The 21,081-nt window shown below is 39.8% G+C and overlaps 1 protein-coding gene across 3 annotated transcripts in view; it reads left to right on the forward strand.

The window, feature by feature from the left end:
- VWA8 (von Willebrand factor A domain containing 8) overlaps positions 1-21,081 on the forward strand; it is a 278,034-nt gene that overhangs the window by 241,049 nt on the left and 15,904 nt on the right. For all 3 annotated transcript variants that reach the window (XM_075199773.1, XM_075199771.1, XM_075199774.1), the window contains 3 exons: positions 6,023-6,131; positions 17,662-17,818; positions 20,586-20,694. In XM_075199773.1, the coding sequence (XP_075055874.1) occupies positions 6,023-6,131; positions 17,662-17,818; positions 20,586-20,694 (375 nt within the window). The remainder of the gene's footprint in view (positions 1-6,022; positions 6,132-17,661; positions 17,819-20,585; positions 20,695-21,081) is intronic.

Genomic DNA, 21,081 nt, shown 5'->3' on the forward strand with positions numbered 1-21,081 from the left:
TGTAGTGTGAGAGGAATCTCATGCGAACACATGGACAACATACAAACGACACACAGATAAGACCATGGTTGGGAATTGAATGCATGACCCCAGTGCTGTGAGGCAGAAGTACTAATCACTAAGCTACCATACTGCCCTAACATATATATTGCATATATGTATGTAATATAGTCCAAACTTGACATGGTTTAATGGTTAATGGTTTTTGTTTATTTTTGTTGTTCATTTTTTTAATGTGCGTTAGCAATGTTAGTTTTAATGTGCGGTATCATTGCTAGTTTTAATGTGTGTTATCAATGCTATTTTGATGTGCTGTATCATTGCTCGTTTTAATGTGTGTTATCAATGCTATTTTGCTTATTGTGGCACTTTATTTTTTATGTTTTTCTTTGCTTTGTTCCAAATTCAACTATTTGGAAACCCCCCTCTTAAAAATCCTGAGTTTGCCCCTGCAACCAATAAATAAAACAATAAACACCACACCAATGAATGAATAGACCAGTGATGGCTAACCTGTGACACTCCAGGTGTTGTGAAACTACAAGTCCCAGCATGCTTTGCCAGCTATCAGCTAGTTATCTACTGGCAAAACATGCTGGGGCTTGTAGCTTCACAACACCTAGAGTGTCACAGGTTAGCCATCACTGGAATAGATTCTAACTTACTCTTGATAAATTAATAGAACCTACCCCCATTAAATGAATAGCACTCACCAATACATTAGTAGCCCATACCCCATTAAATGACTAGCCCCTCACCAATACATTGATAGCTTCTACCCCCATTAAATTAATAGCCAGCAAGGATGGACGGATAGGCTCTCAGGCAGAGGGTGAGACAGACGGAAGGGGAAACTCACAGCTTGAGGGGAGACAGAGACTGACAGGCTGAGGGGGAGACAGATGGAGCAACTCACATACTTACTTTCATAGCTGGCGTACAGGCAGGTCTAAAATGTAGGAGAAACTGGTGGTTTGTCCAGGGGACGGAGCGCTCTATACTGAGCGCTCAGCATCATCATGCAACAGCTTGGTGGGCTGGAGAAGATGGTGGGCAGGCTGGAGTAACTGGTGGGCTGCCCAAGGAGGAGGAGCGGCTTGTCCAGATTGCCGAACAGCAGATGTATACATCAGGCTGTGCGCTTTGTGTAATATCAGGCAGCTATGTCGTCTCCTTGGCCTTGTACCCTGGCTGCACCGCACTTGTTACAGTCCTGCTAGTGACTAACAGGGATGTGTACACTGATACTAATGACCGTTGAAAACATATGCACAGTTATAACAGGAGCAGGGATAGGCACTCTTATACCGGTGACGGTAGCTGAGCTATGCACACTGATACCGGTGACGGTAGCTGAGCTATGCACACTGATACCGGTGACGGTAGCTGAGCTATGCACACTGATACCGGTGACGGTAGCTGAGCTATGCACACTGATACCGGTGACGGTAGTTGAGCTTGCACCCTGATACCTGTGACGGAAGCTGAGCTATGCACACTGATACCGGTGACGGTAGCTGAGCTATGCACACTGATACCGGTGACGGTAGCTGAGTTATGTCATATTTAGAAGTAATGTTACCTTAGTTTTTGCAAGTGTATACACCTCTGTAATAGTGGCCCTGTATCTAACACACATTAATTATAATTTTTAATGTAAAAAATGTTTGTTGGTAAAAATCGTGTTACAAAAAAGACTGATAAATAACAATAAAGTAAATACAATTATATAAAAGCAGCTCCAGACACTCCTCTCTGAATTATACTGTAGTAGATATGTGCCAATTTGGACTATATGATAAATATAGCCTTGATTCTGTGCTCCAGATTCATTAAATAACACTTGTGACATTTAACATTACATAGGTAACTCAACAAATAAGTCACTTGTTGCTTTTAATGTGAAAAGTTGCAGATACTATTTTGTTTTTCACAAATAAAAGACAGTAATTACCTCCATGTCTTCGAAAAATAGACAGTTAAGCAACAATGTATGTGAATGTCATAATAGTAGTCCTCACTTTTTACCCTGCACCTACTAGCCAGGGGTATCCCAGTGATTACCGCAGCTGCTCCCTTACCAATGCAGCTCTATTTTCGGCTTATCCACCTCAGGTACTATGGTGTGGGTTAAGAATATATATATTCCCTAGATTGTAAGCTTGTGGGCCCTCTTACCTCTCTATATGTATGTATGTATGTATTACCCAGTATTGTATTAATACTTTAATACTGTTTGTTCCCAATTTTAAAATTTGAAAGCGCTACGGAATCTGCTGGCGTTTTATATAAATAAATGATGATGTTGTACACAGGTGTCTGAGAAACATAAAAAAAATAATTTATTATTAGCAATATCGAACAAAAGGACTGTAATCACAGAATAAGCTGCTAACAGAACTACTCCAGTTACCTAATCCTAACCCCTTAGATCAATATGTGAAGTACATAGGAACCTTTGCCTTGCTGCTGTTACAGTAGTGGTTAAGCATGGTGTCACCCTCCTTTCAGCTGGCACAATCCAGAATGATTACTGTCAGGCAGTTCTATGCATCAAGAGCAGCACTTCGGGAATTGTAACCCCTCAGCCAGTACTTTTTTGAACAACCTCTTTATTCCTGGATTTAGGATATTTTACCTTTCCCCCTGGTTTCCACTCTGGGTACAGAAGGGAAGTTAGGCCAATACTACCATTTCAGTGGTCCCACTTACCTCTCATATTCTGCCTATCACTCTCCTCTCAATTTCCTGCTTAGAATACTCCACAGAGTCATGTGATAAGGGTTTTGGACAATAAGGTCCATGGTTTAGAAAATAAAGTGATTAAGTTAGTTCAGTGAAGTTGTGGTCCCCTCCCAGTTTAACTTGTTACTGAACAAACACTATGGGCTAGACTTTGGGCAGCAGAAGTAGCTCACAGTCTTTATATAGCCATTCACCAGTCTGCATGTCAGGACCACCAAGCATTCTAATTGGTGAATGGCTTGAAATATCCACCAACCAGAGTGCTTGAAGCCATCTATTACCTAGGAAGGAAGTCTGTTGTCACCTCAGTCTAATACCAGTCTGTAGTGCAGGCTTATACCTGAAATCCCCACTGTGCCCCATTGTATAGAGCCCTGCCCCCTAACCTACTCACAACTCATCCACTTTGCCAAACACTGGTGAGCAGGCCGGACTGGGACTAAAAATCAGCCCTGGCATTTAAAGCACACAGGCCCACGTGTTGTGGGCTCCATGCACTATATTGTTGCACACTGATGCTAGCGCAGTGCGCATTTCTGGTGCAGTACAATATGATGGAGTATGAGTGTGTGTGTGGGGGGGTATTTATTTCTCCTAATGACCCTCAACATTACATTGTTAGCACCGCAATTACATCAATAAATACCATGACAATACATTATTAGTACCCAAGTTACAGCAATAAATAAGGCAGTCGGGAGCAGGAACAGAGGGCAGTGGTCGAAGCAGAAATTTTAGGAGTGGGGGTATAGAAAATGTAAGTGAATGGAGTATGAAGGCTTGATTTTTTATTTATTTTTAACACTTGTACCCTCTGTGCATTTCCATTCTTCATTACTACTTGTGTTTTATGATAGCTGCATCCCTGACATTCGAATTCTTAAGATGTCTCTCCCTTTACACTTTCTTTTACCTATGCCCCTGCACCATCTTCTCCTTTGTCCCTCTCACTTAACCCGCTGCACCACCTTCTCCGCTGGCTCTCACACATCTTCCTGTACCAACTACTCCCCTGGCTCTCTCACACGTCTTCCTGCACCCTCTACCCCCACGGCTCTCTCACTCCTCTTCCTGCACCCCCTACCACCCTGGCTCTCTCAGCCCCTCTCCCAGCGCCCCCTTCCCCTTTGGCTCTCTCAGCCCCTCTCCCAGCGCCCCCTTCCCCTTTGGCTCTCTCAGCCCCTCTCCCAGCGCCCCCTTCCCCTTTGGCTCTCTCACCCCCTCTCCCAGCGCCCCCTTCCCCTTTGGCTCTCTCACCCCCTCTCCCAGCGCCCCCTTCCCCTTTGGCTCTCTCACCCCCTCTCCCAGCGCCCCCTTCCCCTTTGGCTCTCTCACCCCCCTCTCCCAGAACCCCCTTCCCCTTTGGCTCTCTCACCCCCTCTCCCAGAACCCCCTTCCCCTTTGGCTCTCTCACCCCCTCTCCCAGAACCCCCTTCCCCTTTGGCTCTCTCACCCCCTCTCCCAGCACCCCCTGGCTCTCACCCCTCTCACAGCACCTCTTCCCCTTTGGCTCTCTCACCCCCTTTCCCAGCACCCCATGGCTCTTCCACACGCTTGACCACCCCCCCTGCGTGAGAATGGCGACCCCCTCCCACTGTGTGAGAATGGTGGCACCCACGCCCCCCCCCCCAAAAAAAAAAATATTGCGGGCACCCCCCCCCTTCAGTAAAACAAAAAACAGGAAACTCACCAGTGTAACTGCACAGCATAACGTGGGAGGGAGTGAGGAGCGCACAGCAGAGGTGGCCCTGCTGATGAGTGTGGACACACAAATATAATGTAGGGGGGAAGTCAGGCATTTAGAGGGCAGACTAGTTAAATGCTAGTCCTACCATCTACGGGCTGCTTGTACCCACTCCATGGACTGATCTTGCCCCCTACTGCAGCACTCTATTTTGTGAGCCCCTGGGGGCACTTAGTACCCTAGTCAGGCACTGAGGAAAAACCCTTATCTTCCCACTATAATAGGTGGCAAGAGATTGGCTATGAAGGCATACATTCATAGGAGTTTTCAAGCCTGTTGGAAAATATGCGTTATAATATATAGCAGAAATTAATGTTTGCATCTGCAATAAGATGTTTAAAAAAGTTGCTCTTGCAAGTATAGTTAGAGGTGTTAAATTTGAACATAATCAGTCTAAGAAGCAGAAAGGGGATTAGGATCAAAGAATCAGAGGTTTAGATGTTGAGACCGGAGCACAGATCTTCTTGTGGGTCAGGGGAGGATCCAGCTGAACGGTCATTTGTATGTGCAGATAGGCCCTGTGGAGTTTGACACTGAAGTGTCATTAGTAGATGTTGTCAGTATAATCTTTTAAGCTGGGAACAAAGAGTCGTTTTGAGTGGGGAAAGTCTGCTTGAACTTGTTCTAATAATGAGGGCAACAAACGAGAACTTGGTATTGCAGCTGGTCACGCTAGAGATCTATGATTACGATTGTGGTTTTAGAAGTAAAAAGAAAAGCATTGCTGAGGTTTGGAGTTGTATTTTTAATGCCCAGAACAGTAATACACATACAGTGTGATATGAGCATACATAATTATTTTGAGCTGGATTTTTACCCTGGAAAGATAATGGAGTGACTGTGGTGAAAAAGTCAAACTTCCTGGACATATCAGTGAACTTTTTGTATCTGGGCATTAATATATGATTACTGAGCGCCCATTACTTTGCTTTGAATTTATGTCTATAAATCAAGCTCCATCAAGCTGAATATAAATCATAAAGGAATAGACATAGAGTTCATGTAGCTGTGCTAGGTTTGATTATATTTAGGGATAAAGGATATTTTAGTAGGTAGATGGAATGCAGGCATCACATGTTACAATCTGTTCTCCAACTGGATCTGTGAGCATTTTTTACATTTTGGACAGATGTAGAAGGTAAAATTTTGCAAATCAGTTGGATCGCAGTGGAAATTAGATACATGCTTCTATACCACTTATTGGTCAGCTGATAACCTAACCTGTACCAATGGGAGTCCTCGAGCATCTGATTTTCCATCCTGAAATATCAAATCCAATCAGATTGGATTGTAATTGGATGGACTATACACTGCTGTGCTTGGATAATTTGGATTTCTAAATCTAGACTTCAGTTGCCAGATAATATCAGTGGCCCTTAGGTGCAGCAATTTCTTTGTAAACCTCTGGGCGTATTCCATACAAAAATGGTTACGTCCTCATCTGCTCTATTTTGACAATGCACTGTATGTTATAATGTCTGAGACACAATGTTCATAACATATAACATTGCTTTCTCATCTTTTTTTTTGCAGATCACAGTGCAGAAAGAGAGTGGATTGGATGTCAGCTCACCAAAACATGGAAAGATGGATCCAGATAATGTGCCCCATGTTGGTGGTAATACATGGGCTGGTGGAACTGGTTAGTAATATAATTGTAGATGCATACACATAAATGTAAATAATCAATACATTACCAGTTATGAAATAGAGTAACCTGTCTATTATATGCAAAGCCTTCATTAGAGTAATCACTTATTGCATAAAGCACAAACTGCATTTTAGATTGGTTTTCATAGCAGCATTCTAAGAAGATTTTCTCAAGTCTTTCCTACAATATGTGAATGGCCCATCAGATGGGCAAGTTGGTCCTTTTAGACCAAACTGTCCGCTTAGTAGCATCTGTCTACCCATATATATCTACATTTCTAATCCCATTGGGAATATAGGCTTAATTGACAGTAACACAAAGTGTCGTGACCCAGCTGTCCTCTGATAATGTGTGTGATCATCAGCTTTCTATGTATTGTAGTACATATTTTATGGATGCATCATTGTTGTTTGAAGGTTTCATTTTTCTTCAGGTTTTTGCCACCCACTTTTCAGCTGTTATTTATTGTAAATGAGACATCTCAATGTGGGCGTAGTTATGCTGCACAAAACATTGTTGTGACATATTATAACGGTAATTATTCCTTTTCTCTGCTGATGACTTTCCTAATTCAATTAGCATGTAAAAACTGAGACACATACATGTGTTTAGCACATTGTTTTGTACACATTTCCTGAAGGCATGCTGGTGTGCTGTCATATTTACTTTATACTGACGCTTCATTTTGCGTTTGCTTGGCCCTTCTTGTTAGTGCTTTGGTCCTGGGTGCTCACAATTTGGGGCCTCACACCTGTGAAATCTGCAGCTTGTGGCAGTGGCACCAGCATGTAGTGTAAGGAATCCAGGGACTGGTATTTGATCCTTTTTAGGATCTATGAAGTGATTGTTGTAATTCTCTTTGTTAATGATGCCCACAAGGATAACCTTTCTGCTGGATCAGTGCTTCAATTTTCGCTGTATCAGAGGGTAAGCAGCGGGGTTATCTAGTAGGCTTTCTGAATGTATAAATCATCTTACTGTGCCATTTGTATTTGTTTCCAAACTTCCATCTAATTTCTAGGCTGGTGAAACAAATTCTGGATATTATGTAAACTGTTGCATAATAAAGGAATGTTAAAACATTTTTTTTAAAAAAAAATTACATACAATATTTTTGATGTATAATTTTTTAATATAACAAAGTTATAATGACAGTTTTCTGATCTGCCTATTTCTGGTGCATCTCTTGCTTTACCTTGCTGACCCTAGCCCGAACTGCATTACGTCATCTAAAATCTTTCCACCAGCTTCATATTTAAATCTCATCTATAAAGTTAGCTGAAAATTATTGTTAAAATAAAACTCACTTTGTATTATATATTGACATAAATGTAGCTTTCTGTAAATGTTTTCTGAAATGTATAGACAGGCGTTACTCCCCACAGAACACTCGAATATGTACATATCCACTTGTTTTATTTCACAAAAAAATGTAAGTCATTATTTAGTGCAATGCCCTTTTTAAAAATACCCTAATCCCTAGGTTCCCAAACTGTGTGCCGCGGCACTGTCACAGGGGTGCCATGGACAGGAAGAGGGAAAAAACAAAACTTACCAATTCGGCGGCGCCCGGGACCCGGCATCCTCCTCCCTCCTCACTTCTCACTGAATGTTGGGTGTGACATCAGTGACAAAGCGGCAGGAGAGAGAATGCTGGGTCCAGGACGCCGCCAGATTGGTAAGTTGTTTTTTTTGTTTTGTTTTTTTTTTTGTTTTTTTTTTCTCCTCTCTTCCTGGCCATGGCGGGATGCAGAGGGGGCAGAGTGAAGATGCAGAGAGGGCACAGCGAGGATGCAGAGGGGGCAGAGTGAAGATGCAGAGAGGGCACAGCGAGGATGCAGAGGGGGCAGAGTGAAGATGCAGAGAGGGCACAGCGAGGATGCAGAGGGGGCAGAGTGAAGATGCAGAGAGGGCACAGCGAGGATGCAGAGGGGGCAGAACGTGGATGCAGAGGGGGCACAGAGTGTGTGGATGCAGAGGGGGCACAGAGTGTGTGGATGCAGAGGGGGCACAGAGTGTGTGGATGCAGAGGGGGCACAGAGTGTGTGGATGCAGAGGGGGCACAGAGTGTGTGGATGCAGAGGGGGCACAGAGTGTGTGGATGCAGAGGGGGCACAGAGTGTGTGGATGATGCAGGGGGGGCACAGAGTGTGTGGATGATGCAGGGGGGGCACAGAGTGTGTGGATGATGCAGGGGGGGCACAGAGTGTGTGGATGATGCAGGGGGGGCACAGAGTGTGAAGATGATGCAGGGGGGGCACAGAGTGTGAAGATGATGCAGGGGGGGCACAGAGTGTGAAGATGATGCAGGGGGGGCACAGAGTGCGAAGATGATGCAGGGGGGGCACAGAGTGTGAAGATTCAGGGGGGGCACAGAGTGTGGAGATGATGCAGGGGGGGCACAGAGTGTGAAGATGATTCAGGGGGGGCACAGAGTGTGGAGATGATGCAGGGGGGCACAGAGTGTGGAGATGATGCAGAGGCACAGAGTGAATTAGCTGTAAATTATTATTTGACAGAAATATAATTAAAAAAAATATATAAAATATTATTTTCCCCTTATATATATGTGTATTTTTACATACAACTAAATAAAAGTTATGTTTTTTGACTCAACTACTTATAAAATGGGACTGCTTGGTAATTATTTTGGAGGGGTACCTTGAAAAAATTATGGAGAGGGTGCCGCGAACTGCAAAAGTTTGGGAACCACTGGTCTAATCCCTAATTCATTTTTCTGTATTCAGTAGCCATACTTTAATGAGCAACAGCTTTAAATCTAGTCATTGCTTTCTAGTTTATCATGTGGTCCCATTTGTATCTTCTAAATAAGATGTTTCATCAAACTTCCAACGTGACCTGTAACATTTGTGTTTCTGAGTTGAATTTGTTATCAGTATCAGTACAGAGATGTGCTGATTGACATTCTGCTGATTTGATGGTATCATCCACTAAAATATATTTTGTGATTGTATAATTGTACATTGTCGCCTACACTTATGCATGTACTGTTGCCATTCTTTGTATTTCACACCCTTTATTAAACATATACTCAGTGGTGCCAAACCTAGGCATAGGGTGACAAAGTTGCAGGCAGCCCACTTCTTAAATTCCATATTATGGTTTGCAGTTAAGTATAATTTTTTTTCCTTTCTTATTTTATATAAACGTATGCATACAATTGCTTTTGGATGGTCAGGGGGAAAAGTATGTTGGTGGTATACATTCAAATTTTATTTGAAAAAAGCTGGTAGAGCACATTTATTTTTGTTCTCTATGTTTTGGGATGGCACCCTGCAAAAGCAACCTAGTAGTGCAAATCGTTTAAATCAAGGCCTGCATATAATAAAATATTTTAACTGCAGAAGAAACATTCAAAGGAAATTAGCAAATAATACTGTACACGTGTAAAGAAGCCATGCGGAGAATTGCACATATTTCATGCCCCCCCGCCAGTTTGTCATATTTTTCTATGGGGATACTGTTTTTATTACTGAATAACTTCTCACACTGACTATAGCCACCCAGTTCTAAGTCGCATTTCATGACTGCTGACACTTACTTTGATCAACAAGTGTCAGCAGTGAATGAATGTTAAAACCGTGTGGAATGCATCTTTATGAAGGGGCCATCACTGGTTTCATGGCAAAGGCATGCTTCTCAATGGTATGCTAAAAAAATATAACTTAAGTTCTCATATTCACAAGATGAGATAATGAATTGGTAATTACAATGGTTTAATCTGCATGTTTTGACTGTTTCATAATATGATTAGATTATAAAGAGGCTGGTGTCAATATATTTCTCAATGACACAGTGGTAGAATTCATCAGTGTACTCTTGCATAAGGAAGCCAAAGAATTTACAAAAATAATATACACAAATACACTCAGTGGCCTCTTTATTAAGTACACAGGTACAGCAGTTTGTTAATGCAAATGTCTAATCAGCCAATCATAAGGAGGCAACTCAATGCATGAAAGCAGGCAGACATAATCAAGAGGTTGAGTTGTTGTTCAGAACAAACAGCAGAATGGTGAAGTTATGTAATCTAATTGACTTTCACTGTGAAATGATTGTTGATGCCAGACAGGGTGGTTTAAGTATCTGAAATTACTCTCCTGGGATTTTTTTCACGCGCATTGTTTTACTCGCCACTCACTGTCAACTCTAAACACCCAGTGAGCAGTGGTTCTGTAGGCGAAAATACCTTGTTAATGAGAGAGGTCAGAGGAGACTGGCTGGACTGGTTCAAGCTGACAGGACGGCCACAATATCTCAAATAACCATGTTTTATAACAGTGGTATGCAGAAGAGCATCTCTGAATGTGTACAGCAAGTCAAACCTTGAAGTGGATGGGCTATAGCAGCAGAAGACCACAGCAGGATCTACTCCTAACAGCTAAGAACAGGAAACTGAGGCTACAGCAGACACAGACTCACCAAAACTGGACCGTTAAAGATTGGAAAAACGTTGCGCTGACCAATCTCGATTGCTGCAACATGTAGACAGTAGAGTCAGAATTTGGCGTAAGTAATATGAATATATGGATTCATCCTGCCTTTTGTTAATGGTGCAGCCCAGCTGGTGGTGGGGGTGTAATGATATGGAGAATGTTTACTTCGAACACATTTGACCCCTTAATACCAATTAAGCATTCTTAAAATGCCACAGCCTACCTGAGTATTGTTGCTGATCATATTCGTCCCTTTATGGCCATAGTCTACCCATTTTATAGTAGCTACTTCCAGCAGGATTATTTATCATGTCACAAATGTCACAAAGCAAACGTCTCAAGCTGGTTCCATGAACATGACAATGAGTTCAGTGTACTCCAGTGACCGCCACAGTCACCAGATCTCAGTCCAATAGAACACCTTTTATATGTGGTGAAACTGACAAACCTGGACCACAATCTCTAAGTATTCCACCACCTTGTTGAATCCATACCATGGAGAGTCCAGGATGTTCTGTGGGCAACGTATGGTCCTACCCAGTACTAGAACAGTGTACTTACTAAAGTGGCCACTGAGTGTACAATATATTAAATAAGGTTGATGGCTTCTTATAGGTGATTTCCACCTTTCAGCAATTTTTATAGCTCTGTGACAGGATAGGTTTAATCTGGCACCTTGTCAGTTATCAGTATGTATGGGGTTTTGTTAACAGCCAGCAACATGTCACACTCTTACTGTGAGCCTTCAGCCACACTCTGACTGCACACCAAAGAGGTGGTCCCAGTTGTGGGAGGGTATTGCTGCCACCACTTGGCTCCTTCATCAGCACCTGAAATTGGTAAATCTCTGAGTAGCGTGTATAGCTGCTGCAGCACCTCTTTACTGGTTACACTAGCTAATTCTTCCTGACCACTTACTTTGGTAAGGTTGTAATGTGCGGATAGGTTGTAATGCGTGGACGCAGAAAGCTGGCTACAATGAGAGTGCAGGAAAACATTTCCCTTGGCATGTGTGCCAATGGGTGTGAAGGTTTAAGGTTGACCAAGTCTCAAACACTTTATTCACATTTTCAAAATAAAGGAGCGTGAAATTAAAATGTGGGGTAAGATAAACAGACATTGCTCCACATAGTCTTACATTTGTGGTTTACATGATACATTGAGTAAACATACAGTTTGTTGAATAAGTCATAGAACCTAGCAAAGTAAAATTAAGGGAAGGTAAGTTAATCAAAGTAACAATAAATAAATATGAGAAAAAATAAAAAAAATATTAAGTATAAAAAGCAACAGACTAGCAAAATATAACTTAAATACATTACAAGTGCTAGTTACTGTGGTTTAAGGGAAATACACACATTAACCTGGTTATCTCTGTCAGAACTGACTGTGATTGGTAATAGTGAACCTGGATACTGGAACTTTAGCAATAACTCATTGTTAAACCTAATCTACAGATTGAAGACATAAACCAATACTAATTCATGATCTCTATTTTGACTCACCTCAATGTACTTCTTACAGTATACAGCATATGACTTCATGATCTCCCACTGTTAACCCTTTCACAATCGGTGGTCCATGCCAAATTTGCGCCTCAGAAGACCACTGCATTTTTAGCATCTTGACGAGTCGGTTTTAATTTTTTTTATTTTCTTATCAATGCAAGATTTATATATTTTTTTCTGTCCTTATTGGGCTTTCTGCTGGTTCTTTAGTACTAAAAATTAGGAAATATTGTCTTAGTTCATGCATATTCTATGAGGAAATAAAAAAAAGGATCAAGCGGAATTTAATTTTTAAGCCCAGTGCTGGCTTATGCAAACGGCATTTTGAAGCTTCAAGTTCCTTATGGTGTTGGTGGTCAAATAGCAGGGAGCTCATAAAGCTGACTGTGTACATCCAAAAGAGAAGCAGGGTCCTGAAACAGCATGGCAGCCAACGTGGTCCAGGTTCCGAAGGGCCCCTACACAGCTACTACCCTGATAGCTACTCTCATCTTGGGGCAGTGGAAGAGATAAATCACCTGTGAAGAAGGAAAAGAAGTGTATAGTAGGGCACTCCGGGGTGTAGTAAGATTAAAATATTAGTACATTTTATTGGTATATTTTAAAAGTAAATAAAACCACCTAGTTGAGTAAGAATATAGTGAAGTAATGGTTAAAAAAAACAAATAACAAAAATGTGTGTATGTAGTGTATACAAGGAAAGATTAAAAATGCAGTATTACTCTGTACATATTCCACTGTCTCATAATAATACAATAAATGACTCTGATATGTATCAATTTAATTAACTCCACATATTTGATCAATACATTAATCAAGTGACTAATTCTCATATGGGGTACTAAAATAATTCCCCTCTAATACAAGTACCAAATGAATTTTAGGACTCTACAGTTACAAAACATTTCCTACTGTTCCATGATAGTAATCCTAAACTTATGAAGGTCTTTGCGATGGAAAAAGTTCATATGGGGATTAGAGGGGGAAACCTTCAGAAAGAGTTTCTTAAAAGAGAAACGAGAGTAATATTCCTAATGGGTAGCATGGTTCCAAATGGTCTTAATGATCATAATAGTTATCTTACTTACCTTTAAGGATGATCAGATTAAATACATTATTGTGATTATTTATATTTTTTCTTTTCTCTCTGTTTTAATTTTATTATATCATGTATTATTATATATAGATTCAGATCTTATATTTGCACAGGTTATACATTATACCAATATTTTAATTTTTTCAATGATTATATTTTAGTTGTTTTTTTTAACATTACACTGTTAAGTTTTTGTTTATATTTTTGTATCACACCTTTTTGATTTTATTAGGAATTTTACATCATTACCATATATATATCACATTTTCACAATATTTATATATTTATTACTATATATGTCATAATTTTGAATTACATATGTAACTTACCTGTAATTATATTTATAATCTATATTTTTCACTTATTCATTATTGTTTATAGTAATTTAGCATACATTATTTATTATCTGTTACCTCTATGATTTGCATTTATGGTGTAACATTGTTAATATAAAAGGTTGCTATTTTATTTATCACATTATTTATTAATAACCATTGTGAATACAAATTTCATGTCCCCTTTCATCTCCGCCGCATTCTATAGGCCAACATGTGAAATGTCAACAAAATTGAAGTGCCGATTCTAAGTGATTACTATGGAAACATATAAGAACCAATAAGAAGCCCTGAGGAGTGGGACTACAATAATATAGGTTTAGGATTGGCTAGATATTAACGCCAATTACTGTAACAACGGCACTTTCTGATTGGCAGATAATTGTGACGCTTCAATGGGGGTATGTCATGAGAGTATAAAACAGCTGTCGAAACGTATCCTCGGCTTGCCTTGAAAAAGAACCATAGCGAAACGCGCGTCAGCGTTGTTTCCATATGTCTCAACTTGACTCCTTGTCTTTAGAATAGTGCCACAGCTTAGATTATTGTAGGCAGTCAGCAATTCACCTTTCTATATAGAGCTACTATTACCAGCATTAGATTGAAATAGTGGTTGGTTTTTGATACAGCATAGTGCCACACTTTAGATTTTCTTGTAAGCAGACAGCAATTCATTCCCTTATTATAGGTTTTTTTTGCTGCATGCACCTGCCGTGAATGATCGATGATTTGCTGGAAATGTATTGGATATAGTAGACTTTCTTAGCAAAATCCTAAATATAATTTCACTGTTCTATGGACATTTAGATTTATTTTTTGAATGATTTGTGCCTTTTAGCAGGTAGGCGGAAAATCTATATTCTGAACTATAATTGTATTAGTGGGGAATTATTTTAGTACCCCATATGAGAATCAGTCACCTGATTAATGTATTAATCAAATATGTGGAGTCCATTAAATTGATACATATCAGAGTCATTTATTGTATTTTTATGAGACAGTGGAATATGTACAGAGTAATACTGCAGTGTTAATCATTCCTTGTATACACTACATACACACATTTTTGTTATTTGTTTTTTCTATTTTTTTTAACCATTATTTCGCTATATTCTTACTCAACTAGGTGGATTTATTTACTTTTAATATATAACAATACATTTTACTAATATTTTAGTCTTAGTTCCCCCCCGGAGTGCCCTACTATACACTTCTTTTCCTTCTTTTTGCTGTTTGTAAGTTACATGTGTACAGGTGCATCTGCAGGGAGTGAATAACATCATTGCCCTGAATGTAAAATTGATCGATATGTCTGTATAAAACATAGGGGGTGTTGAAAACAATTACCTAGTGCGGCCTTTTCCAAGTACAATTAGATAAATCACCTGTGCTCAGTAGTTGAAAACAGAAAATAATTTACAGAATCCTCGGGATAACACCACAGTCTTTACATCACCTGATATTAGAGATTTTAGTAATCTAGAGGGAAGCGAAGTGAGGTCCAAATTATCCAAACTGTGAACCAGGGTGACAAGAACAGCAGCCTCTATTCTCTCAAGGGAAAGTGGCAAAGATTTGGTGCTGTCTCCTGTATAACATGTCAGGCCATCATAAGAGAGGTCAGAAAACATGGAGTTTGTGAGAGGAAAATATTTTTCTAGTCCTGAAGTGTTCTCCAATGTTCTAGCTTAACCGAATTATAACACCTAAGTGAACGTCTGGGGAAAACGAGACAGTTTTCTCCAGCTATTTCTAGAGGGCTTGTTAACATATGGTTATTAGTGCTCACATTGTCAGGGTCAAGAGAGAGGTCAAGGAGTTTCTGTGGGACTTTTGCTGCTTGTACACACCATGGTGTATACTAATATTGCTGTACAATTTATGTGACTTGACATGTCAGTCATCTACTATGCTCTGAGTGGTCATAAAAACAGTATCTTTCTTCACATATTTAATAACATACTGATTGCCGAGGAAACCTGTTCACAGTAATAAGATAATTGTTGGTTTACCACACTTAAAAGGATAACATATTGATGTACCGCAAATCATTTCCTCTACATGAAGACAGCCAGGAAATTGATGTGTGTTATATTCCTCAGGAGTTACTATGTTGTATTTATGTCATACAATGAGTTACATTATGGCAACAATAATACTGGGATTTGTCTGTTCTTATTGTTTCATCTCATTGCTGGAGTGTGATATATTGCCTGTACAAGAAATGTTACCAGTTATAATGGTTATTATATAATGTCATTTTACCATGAAGGTCTGACAATACAGTGGACTAGAAATACGTTTTTAAATTAAAGTAAGATTTTCTCAAAATGTGATATTAAATGTAATTAATTTGATGACAAATTGGTGAAAAAATGCTTGTGGTTCTAAATGAGATTTAATGGCACCTTTTGTGCAAAAGGCAGTTGCAGTTAATGTATTATATTATGATTTCGATTGCCAAGGATACCATTCATCAAATTCATGACTGCAGGTAGCATAAGTTGTAATGCTTGCCATTTACACCTGTCTTTCTAGCAAGGGTTAAAGTATCAAAAGCTCTTCTTTATGAGAATATGTTTATAAAGCCACACAGCTTCATTTTAAGCGCATAATCCATATTCTTAAAGACTTTTATATGTGCTATGAATAAGCCAAAAATAATAATAATAAGCAAATGGACCTGTACACACTCATTTTCTAATAAGTTTTTGGTTTGCATCAATTTGCCTGTTGCCTGCAGGATTCTGAAGCATTAGCCCTTTATAATATACAGTGGAGGTCTATGGGAATGCTCATTAAGTATATGATACACTATGCTACAAGGAAGTTTTGAGACGCAATAATGCGTCAAACACTCTGTTAAAGCGAGGACAAATTTACAAGGTTTTATCTACACCTTTGTGTACGAGCTTAAAGACTACTCCTATAGTAAAGTCACATAAAGTTGAGGTTTTGGAATAGAGCTTCAATTCAGTGAGTTGGCTGGGCTGATCTGGACAAGCAGTTAATTGCAATCCAAACAGAAGGCAATGCAAGAAAACTACAGGGGAAATAATGCAAGATAGAGGTCAGTTGATGCTGTTTCCATGGTTTCCTTGCATTTTGTCTACTATGTGTTATTAATTGCTTTCCTGAAGGAAACATGTGTGGCACTGCCTGAAGATCAGTTGATCTCTGTCCCACGCTGTTTCACCTTCAGTTTAGTGTTATTGCAATCAGTTTGATGCGTGATGCCAGGAACTGCACTAATTCTAATATTGTTATGTATGTGCCAGGTTCCAAGATGCTTGTGTGCCTTTTACAAGGAGAAAACTTGATTTGGTAGATATTTTCAGGGCATTTGTGTTACCCATCTTGTTTGCATCATCCCAGGGCAGTAACTAGGGCCTTGTGACAGGGGCGACCACCCAGGGTGCAATGCTGAAGGGGGGGCTCAATTTAGGAATATTTTAGGTTAGTTTGGTTAAAATTGAGGGCCAGGGGGGCGGCATTTCTCTTTCTCGCCGCAAGCGCTAGAATTCTAAGTTCTGGCTCTGCATCATCCTTCCTGGTATTTATGGCTGATATATAATGCTGGCATTTTGCAAGTCTATTTACTCTTTCAGCTTGTTGCTCCTTAAATCGTTGCATGACATCAATTAGCTCGTGATTAGTGCAGGGAGCAGAGGTAATCATCTCAGTCCGTATGCATGGAGGAGTGAGAAGTGGACCTCTGGGGTTGCACAGCATAACTAAAAGGAATCCCTGGTTTCGGTTGCCGGGAGCTTTTTACTGCAGCTAGACATCACCGCAGGATGTTCCCTCACCTCTAGGAACTGTGTCAGATGAATGTAGTATATTATGATAGGTAGTTATAACTACATGCTGAGGATCAAAGACTGAGCTCTATAAAACACCACCAGTACTCAGTCCATCCAGGCCACGCCCACAAGATGTTGCTGTTTTAAAAAAAATGTATTCTCTCTACAGGACAGGGGTCATATATCTTTTTAAAGTGTACATGTTGCTTGCACACAGTGGAGTCATGATACTGGTATCTAGTCTTGCACATATCTGACTATTTCAGAAATTGAAGAAAAAAAAACATATATGAAAATGGATAAACTGGATGTCATTTCACAGGTGGCAGAGATACAGCAGGACTGGGTGGAAAGGGAGGTCCGTACCGCCTAGATGCCGGACACAAAGTCCATCAGGTGTCCCAAGCTGAAAAGGATGCTGTCCCTGAGGAAGTAAAGAGAGCCGCTAGAGAAATGGCAGAGAAGGCTTTTAAGCAGCGGTAATGTGCAATCATAAAATAACTCAGAACTTTATTCTGCATTAGCTATTCCTAAAGTACAGAAAACCTTGATTATATCTACAGTACAAACACTTTCTAATGTCAACATTATACAAACCTCTTGACACAGATAACACTGAATTACTTTAATGTCTCTGTAGAGAAATGAAACCTGGGAGATGTATTCAATCATTTTTACCTTTGCTCACTGAATATGCTCAAAGAGAGCAAAGTAATTTCCATACATACCTATAGATGAATACAATAGGCAAAGTAAAAAAAATAAAATAAAACAGGTTGTGTATACATGAGCAGATCTGGTTGGCTACTTTTTGTGGGCCTATCCAGCCAAAATTTAACTTTGATGGAATGGTTAGTTAGGCAATACTAAAAATGTGGTCGTCCAGTGAGGATTATCGAGGCCCTTAAGGAATTGTGGGCCAAGGAAGTTCACAGGCATAGCTCGCATTTAAAGTATTAAAAAATAACACTATAAAATGTTGCATTTTCTGCTAGTTTGAGCTTAAACGGGTACATTTTATAGTATTTTTAACTTTTGATCAAATAGCTGCTATGTTTGCAATTTGAATTAAGTATTTTAAAATATAATATGCAATGTAGTCATTAAGGTGTCAACTGACTTGAACATGGTTGAAACCCAGGGCTGTCAACAGAATATGTGGGGCCCAGTACATGTGAAACAGACAGGTCCCCCATGCTCAAACCCCAATTCCATGGGCCCGGTGGACACAGAGGTTGAGCATGGTGGACTGTGTTGTTCTCTTCTACCTGTTATTGCAGCATTCACAACCTACTTGTTTCTTGTCTGGATCCTGGAATGTTGGGGCCTGTTTGAAAAATATAAAGGGACATGGATTATGGAAAACCAATCAATAAGTAAACACAGTACATAACACAGATTACACAGTATATAATACAACCAACCTTCAAAAGGGCCGCACATTACCCTAAGTTTTGAAACTGAAAAAGATCAGAAAAGCAACCTTGGCACATTTACATCACTCATTCCAAAATGCCCCCACATGCACTTCACTTGCTCCACAATTCCACCACATGCCACTCAGACCTCTCACATAGTCCAAAATTACCCACATCCCCTCGGATCCCTAACATACTCCAAAACTCCCTCACATGCCTCTTAGACCCCCCCTAATGCCTCCTAGATCTCTGTACATGTCCATCATGTGCCCATCAGTTCTCTTCACACGCTTCTCTATATGTCCTTCGTGCCTTCCCTCCATGCCATCAGATCTCCCCATATACCCTTTACATGCCCATTAGACCTCCCCACATGCCTCTTACCCCAGTCCCCCAGACCTCTGCAAATGCCCTTTACATGCCCTCCAGACCACCCCCACATGCCCCTCAGAGCTTTCCACTTGCCCATCATACCTCCACATATGTCTCTTACTTGATATCAAAACATCCCACATGTCCCACAGATTTACCCTCATGCCCATTAGAACGTCCCACGTACCTATTACATGCTCCCCACATGTCCCTTAAATGCCCATCAGAGGTCCGCACATGCCCCTTAAATGCCTATCACAGCTCCCCCCTTGCCAATAACATGCCCATTAAACTTACCCACGTTCCCATTTAAACATACAGACTCCTTGAGACAGTGTGCATTGCAACTGCCATCAGATCTCTCCAGCAACAATCTCACGATGATATTGATTGAAGAACATTCTTTCCTCATTGTACAGTGAGTGCAGTGGGAAGATGAGTGTGACTTGAGGTCACACCATTACTTGACTGTAGAGAGGGCGGGTCAAATTCCCTTGTGGGTGGAGCCAGGTTAGTCATCCAGAAAGGGTTTAGCAGCAGCACGCCCCTGGTGAGTCTGAGCCCCTTACTGTAGTATCTCCCATACTGCCCTGAAGGCAGCCCTGGTTGAAACTGTTCACTGTGCTAAAATTTAGCTCAAATCTAAAGTTCAAGACTCAAAATCTTCCAAACTTCCAACTTTAGAACTAGTGCAACAAACCTATTCGAGAAACTCCTTTAAGTCACAAATAAAGTGGTTACCTTACAATTATCTCAATTTTTATTGTTCAAAGAATAAAAATATTGAACATGCAACTAGATTTTCCCCCTAAAATCTATGGGGCATTATTTTAGTTAACATAAAGTAAAACCCATATGCTTTTCTACACACATTAAATATAGCTAATAATAAGTGCACTGCACTATATGAACTTGAGTCATTAAGGAGAGCAAAGCAAAACTAAGGACTTAATTTGATCCTAGACAATCCATATTACAATACAAGGGGTGCAAATTAGTTTATTATTTTGCACATAAGGAAATAACTGGCTATTTTTTCATGTAGCACACAAATACTTGATATCTTTATTTTTACACTGAAATTTAAAGTTGATCCAGGATATGACCTATACCAACTATATATCTGCCGCTATATTTTAAATTTACCTTCCCCTCCAATGCATCATGGTTTTGCCAAGGTGCAAATTTATTCCTTTTTTTTTGCTTTCTTTTATGACTCTGGTCCTATATCTGTAGTGTCACTAAATACACAGCTGGTATATAGCCTCTCTCTACAGTATATTATGTTTATGTATTTTTACATACATATCTAGTACTTCACTAGGCCCTGTTTTGCCATTTTGCTGTGGTCATGTTTTGTTTGGGTTTTGTGTGCTGCATGCTTTTCTTGAATAAAAATGAATACAAGATGGTTTGTCTATATACTAACAGTACATTTTATTTACATTGTTTTTAGGTTAAAGGAAATTCATATGAGTGATTATGATGCTACTACATATGAACGTTTCTCAGGAGCTGTTCGCAGACATGTTCAATCTCTGCGGGTTATCCTGGACAGTCTGCAGGTAATCTGTTACTTAAAATCAATTTAAGCAGAATTCAGAAATCTTTGAAAAGGAAATTTGGATGGAAACTATTTCTTGCCCATGGTCTTGTACCTGCTATATGTACGTCAAAACAACATCTAACTGAAATAAAATGCACATGTTAGCAGACCAGTGTGTTAAAATGCAAAATATATCAATGCGTATTTTCTGATGTAATAGAACCTTAAACTATCAACCAGTATTCGTGCTCGGCATAATTGAAAAACCATTAAATTTAGTTTATATCATTCATTATTATATTTAATATGAACTTTAGACATCAATGAAAACATAGGATAAAGTACACAGCATGCATAAAAAATAATTAATAAAACTTTAATTGGTAGATATACATAAAAATAATTA

Source organism: Mixophyes fleayi, chromosome 2 (assembly GCF_038048845.1).
Source record: "Mixophyes fleayi isolate aMixFle1 chromosome 2, aMixFle1.hap1, whole genome shotgun sequence".
NCBI lineage: Eukaryota > Metazoa > Chordata > Amphibia > Anura > Limnodynastidae > Mixophyes > Mixophyes fleayi.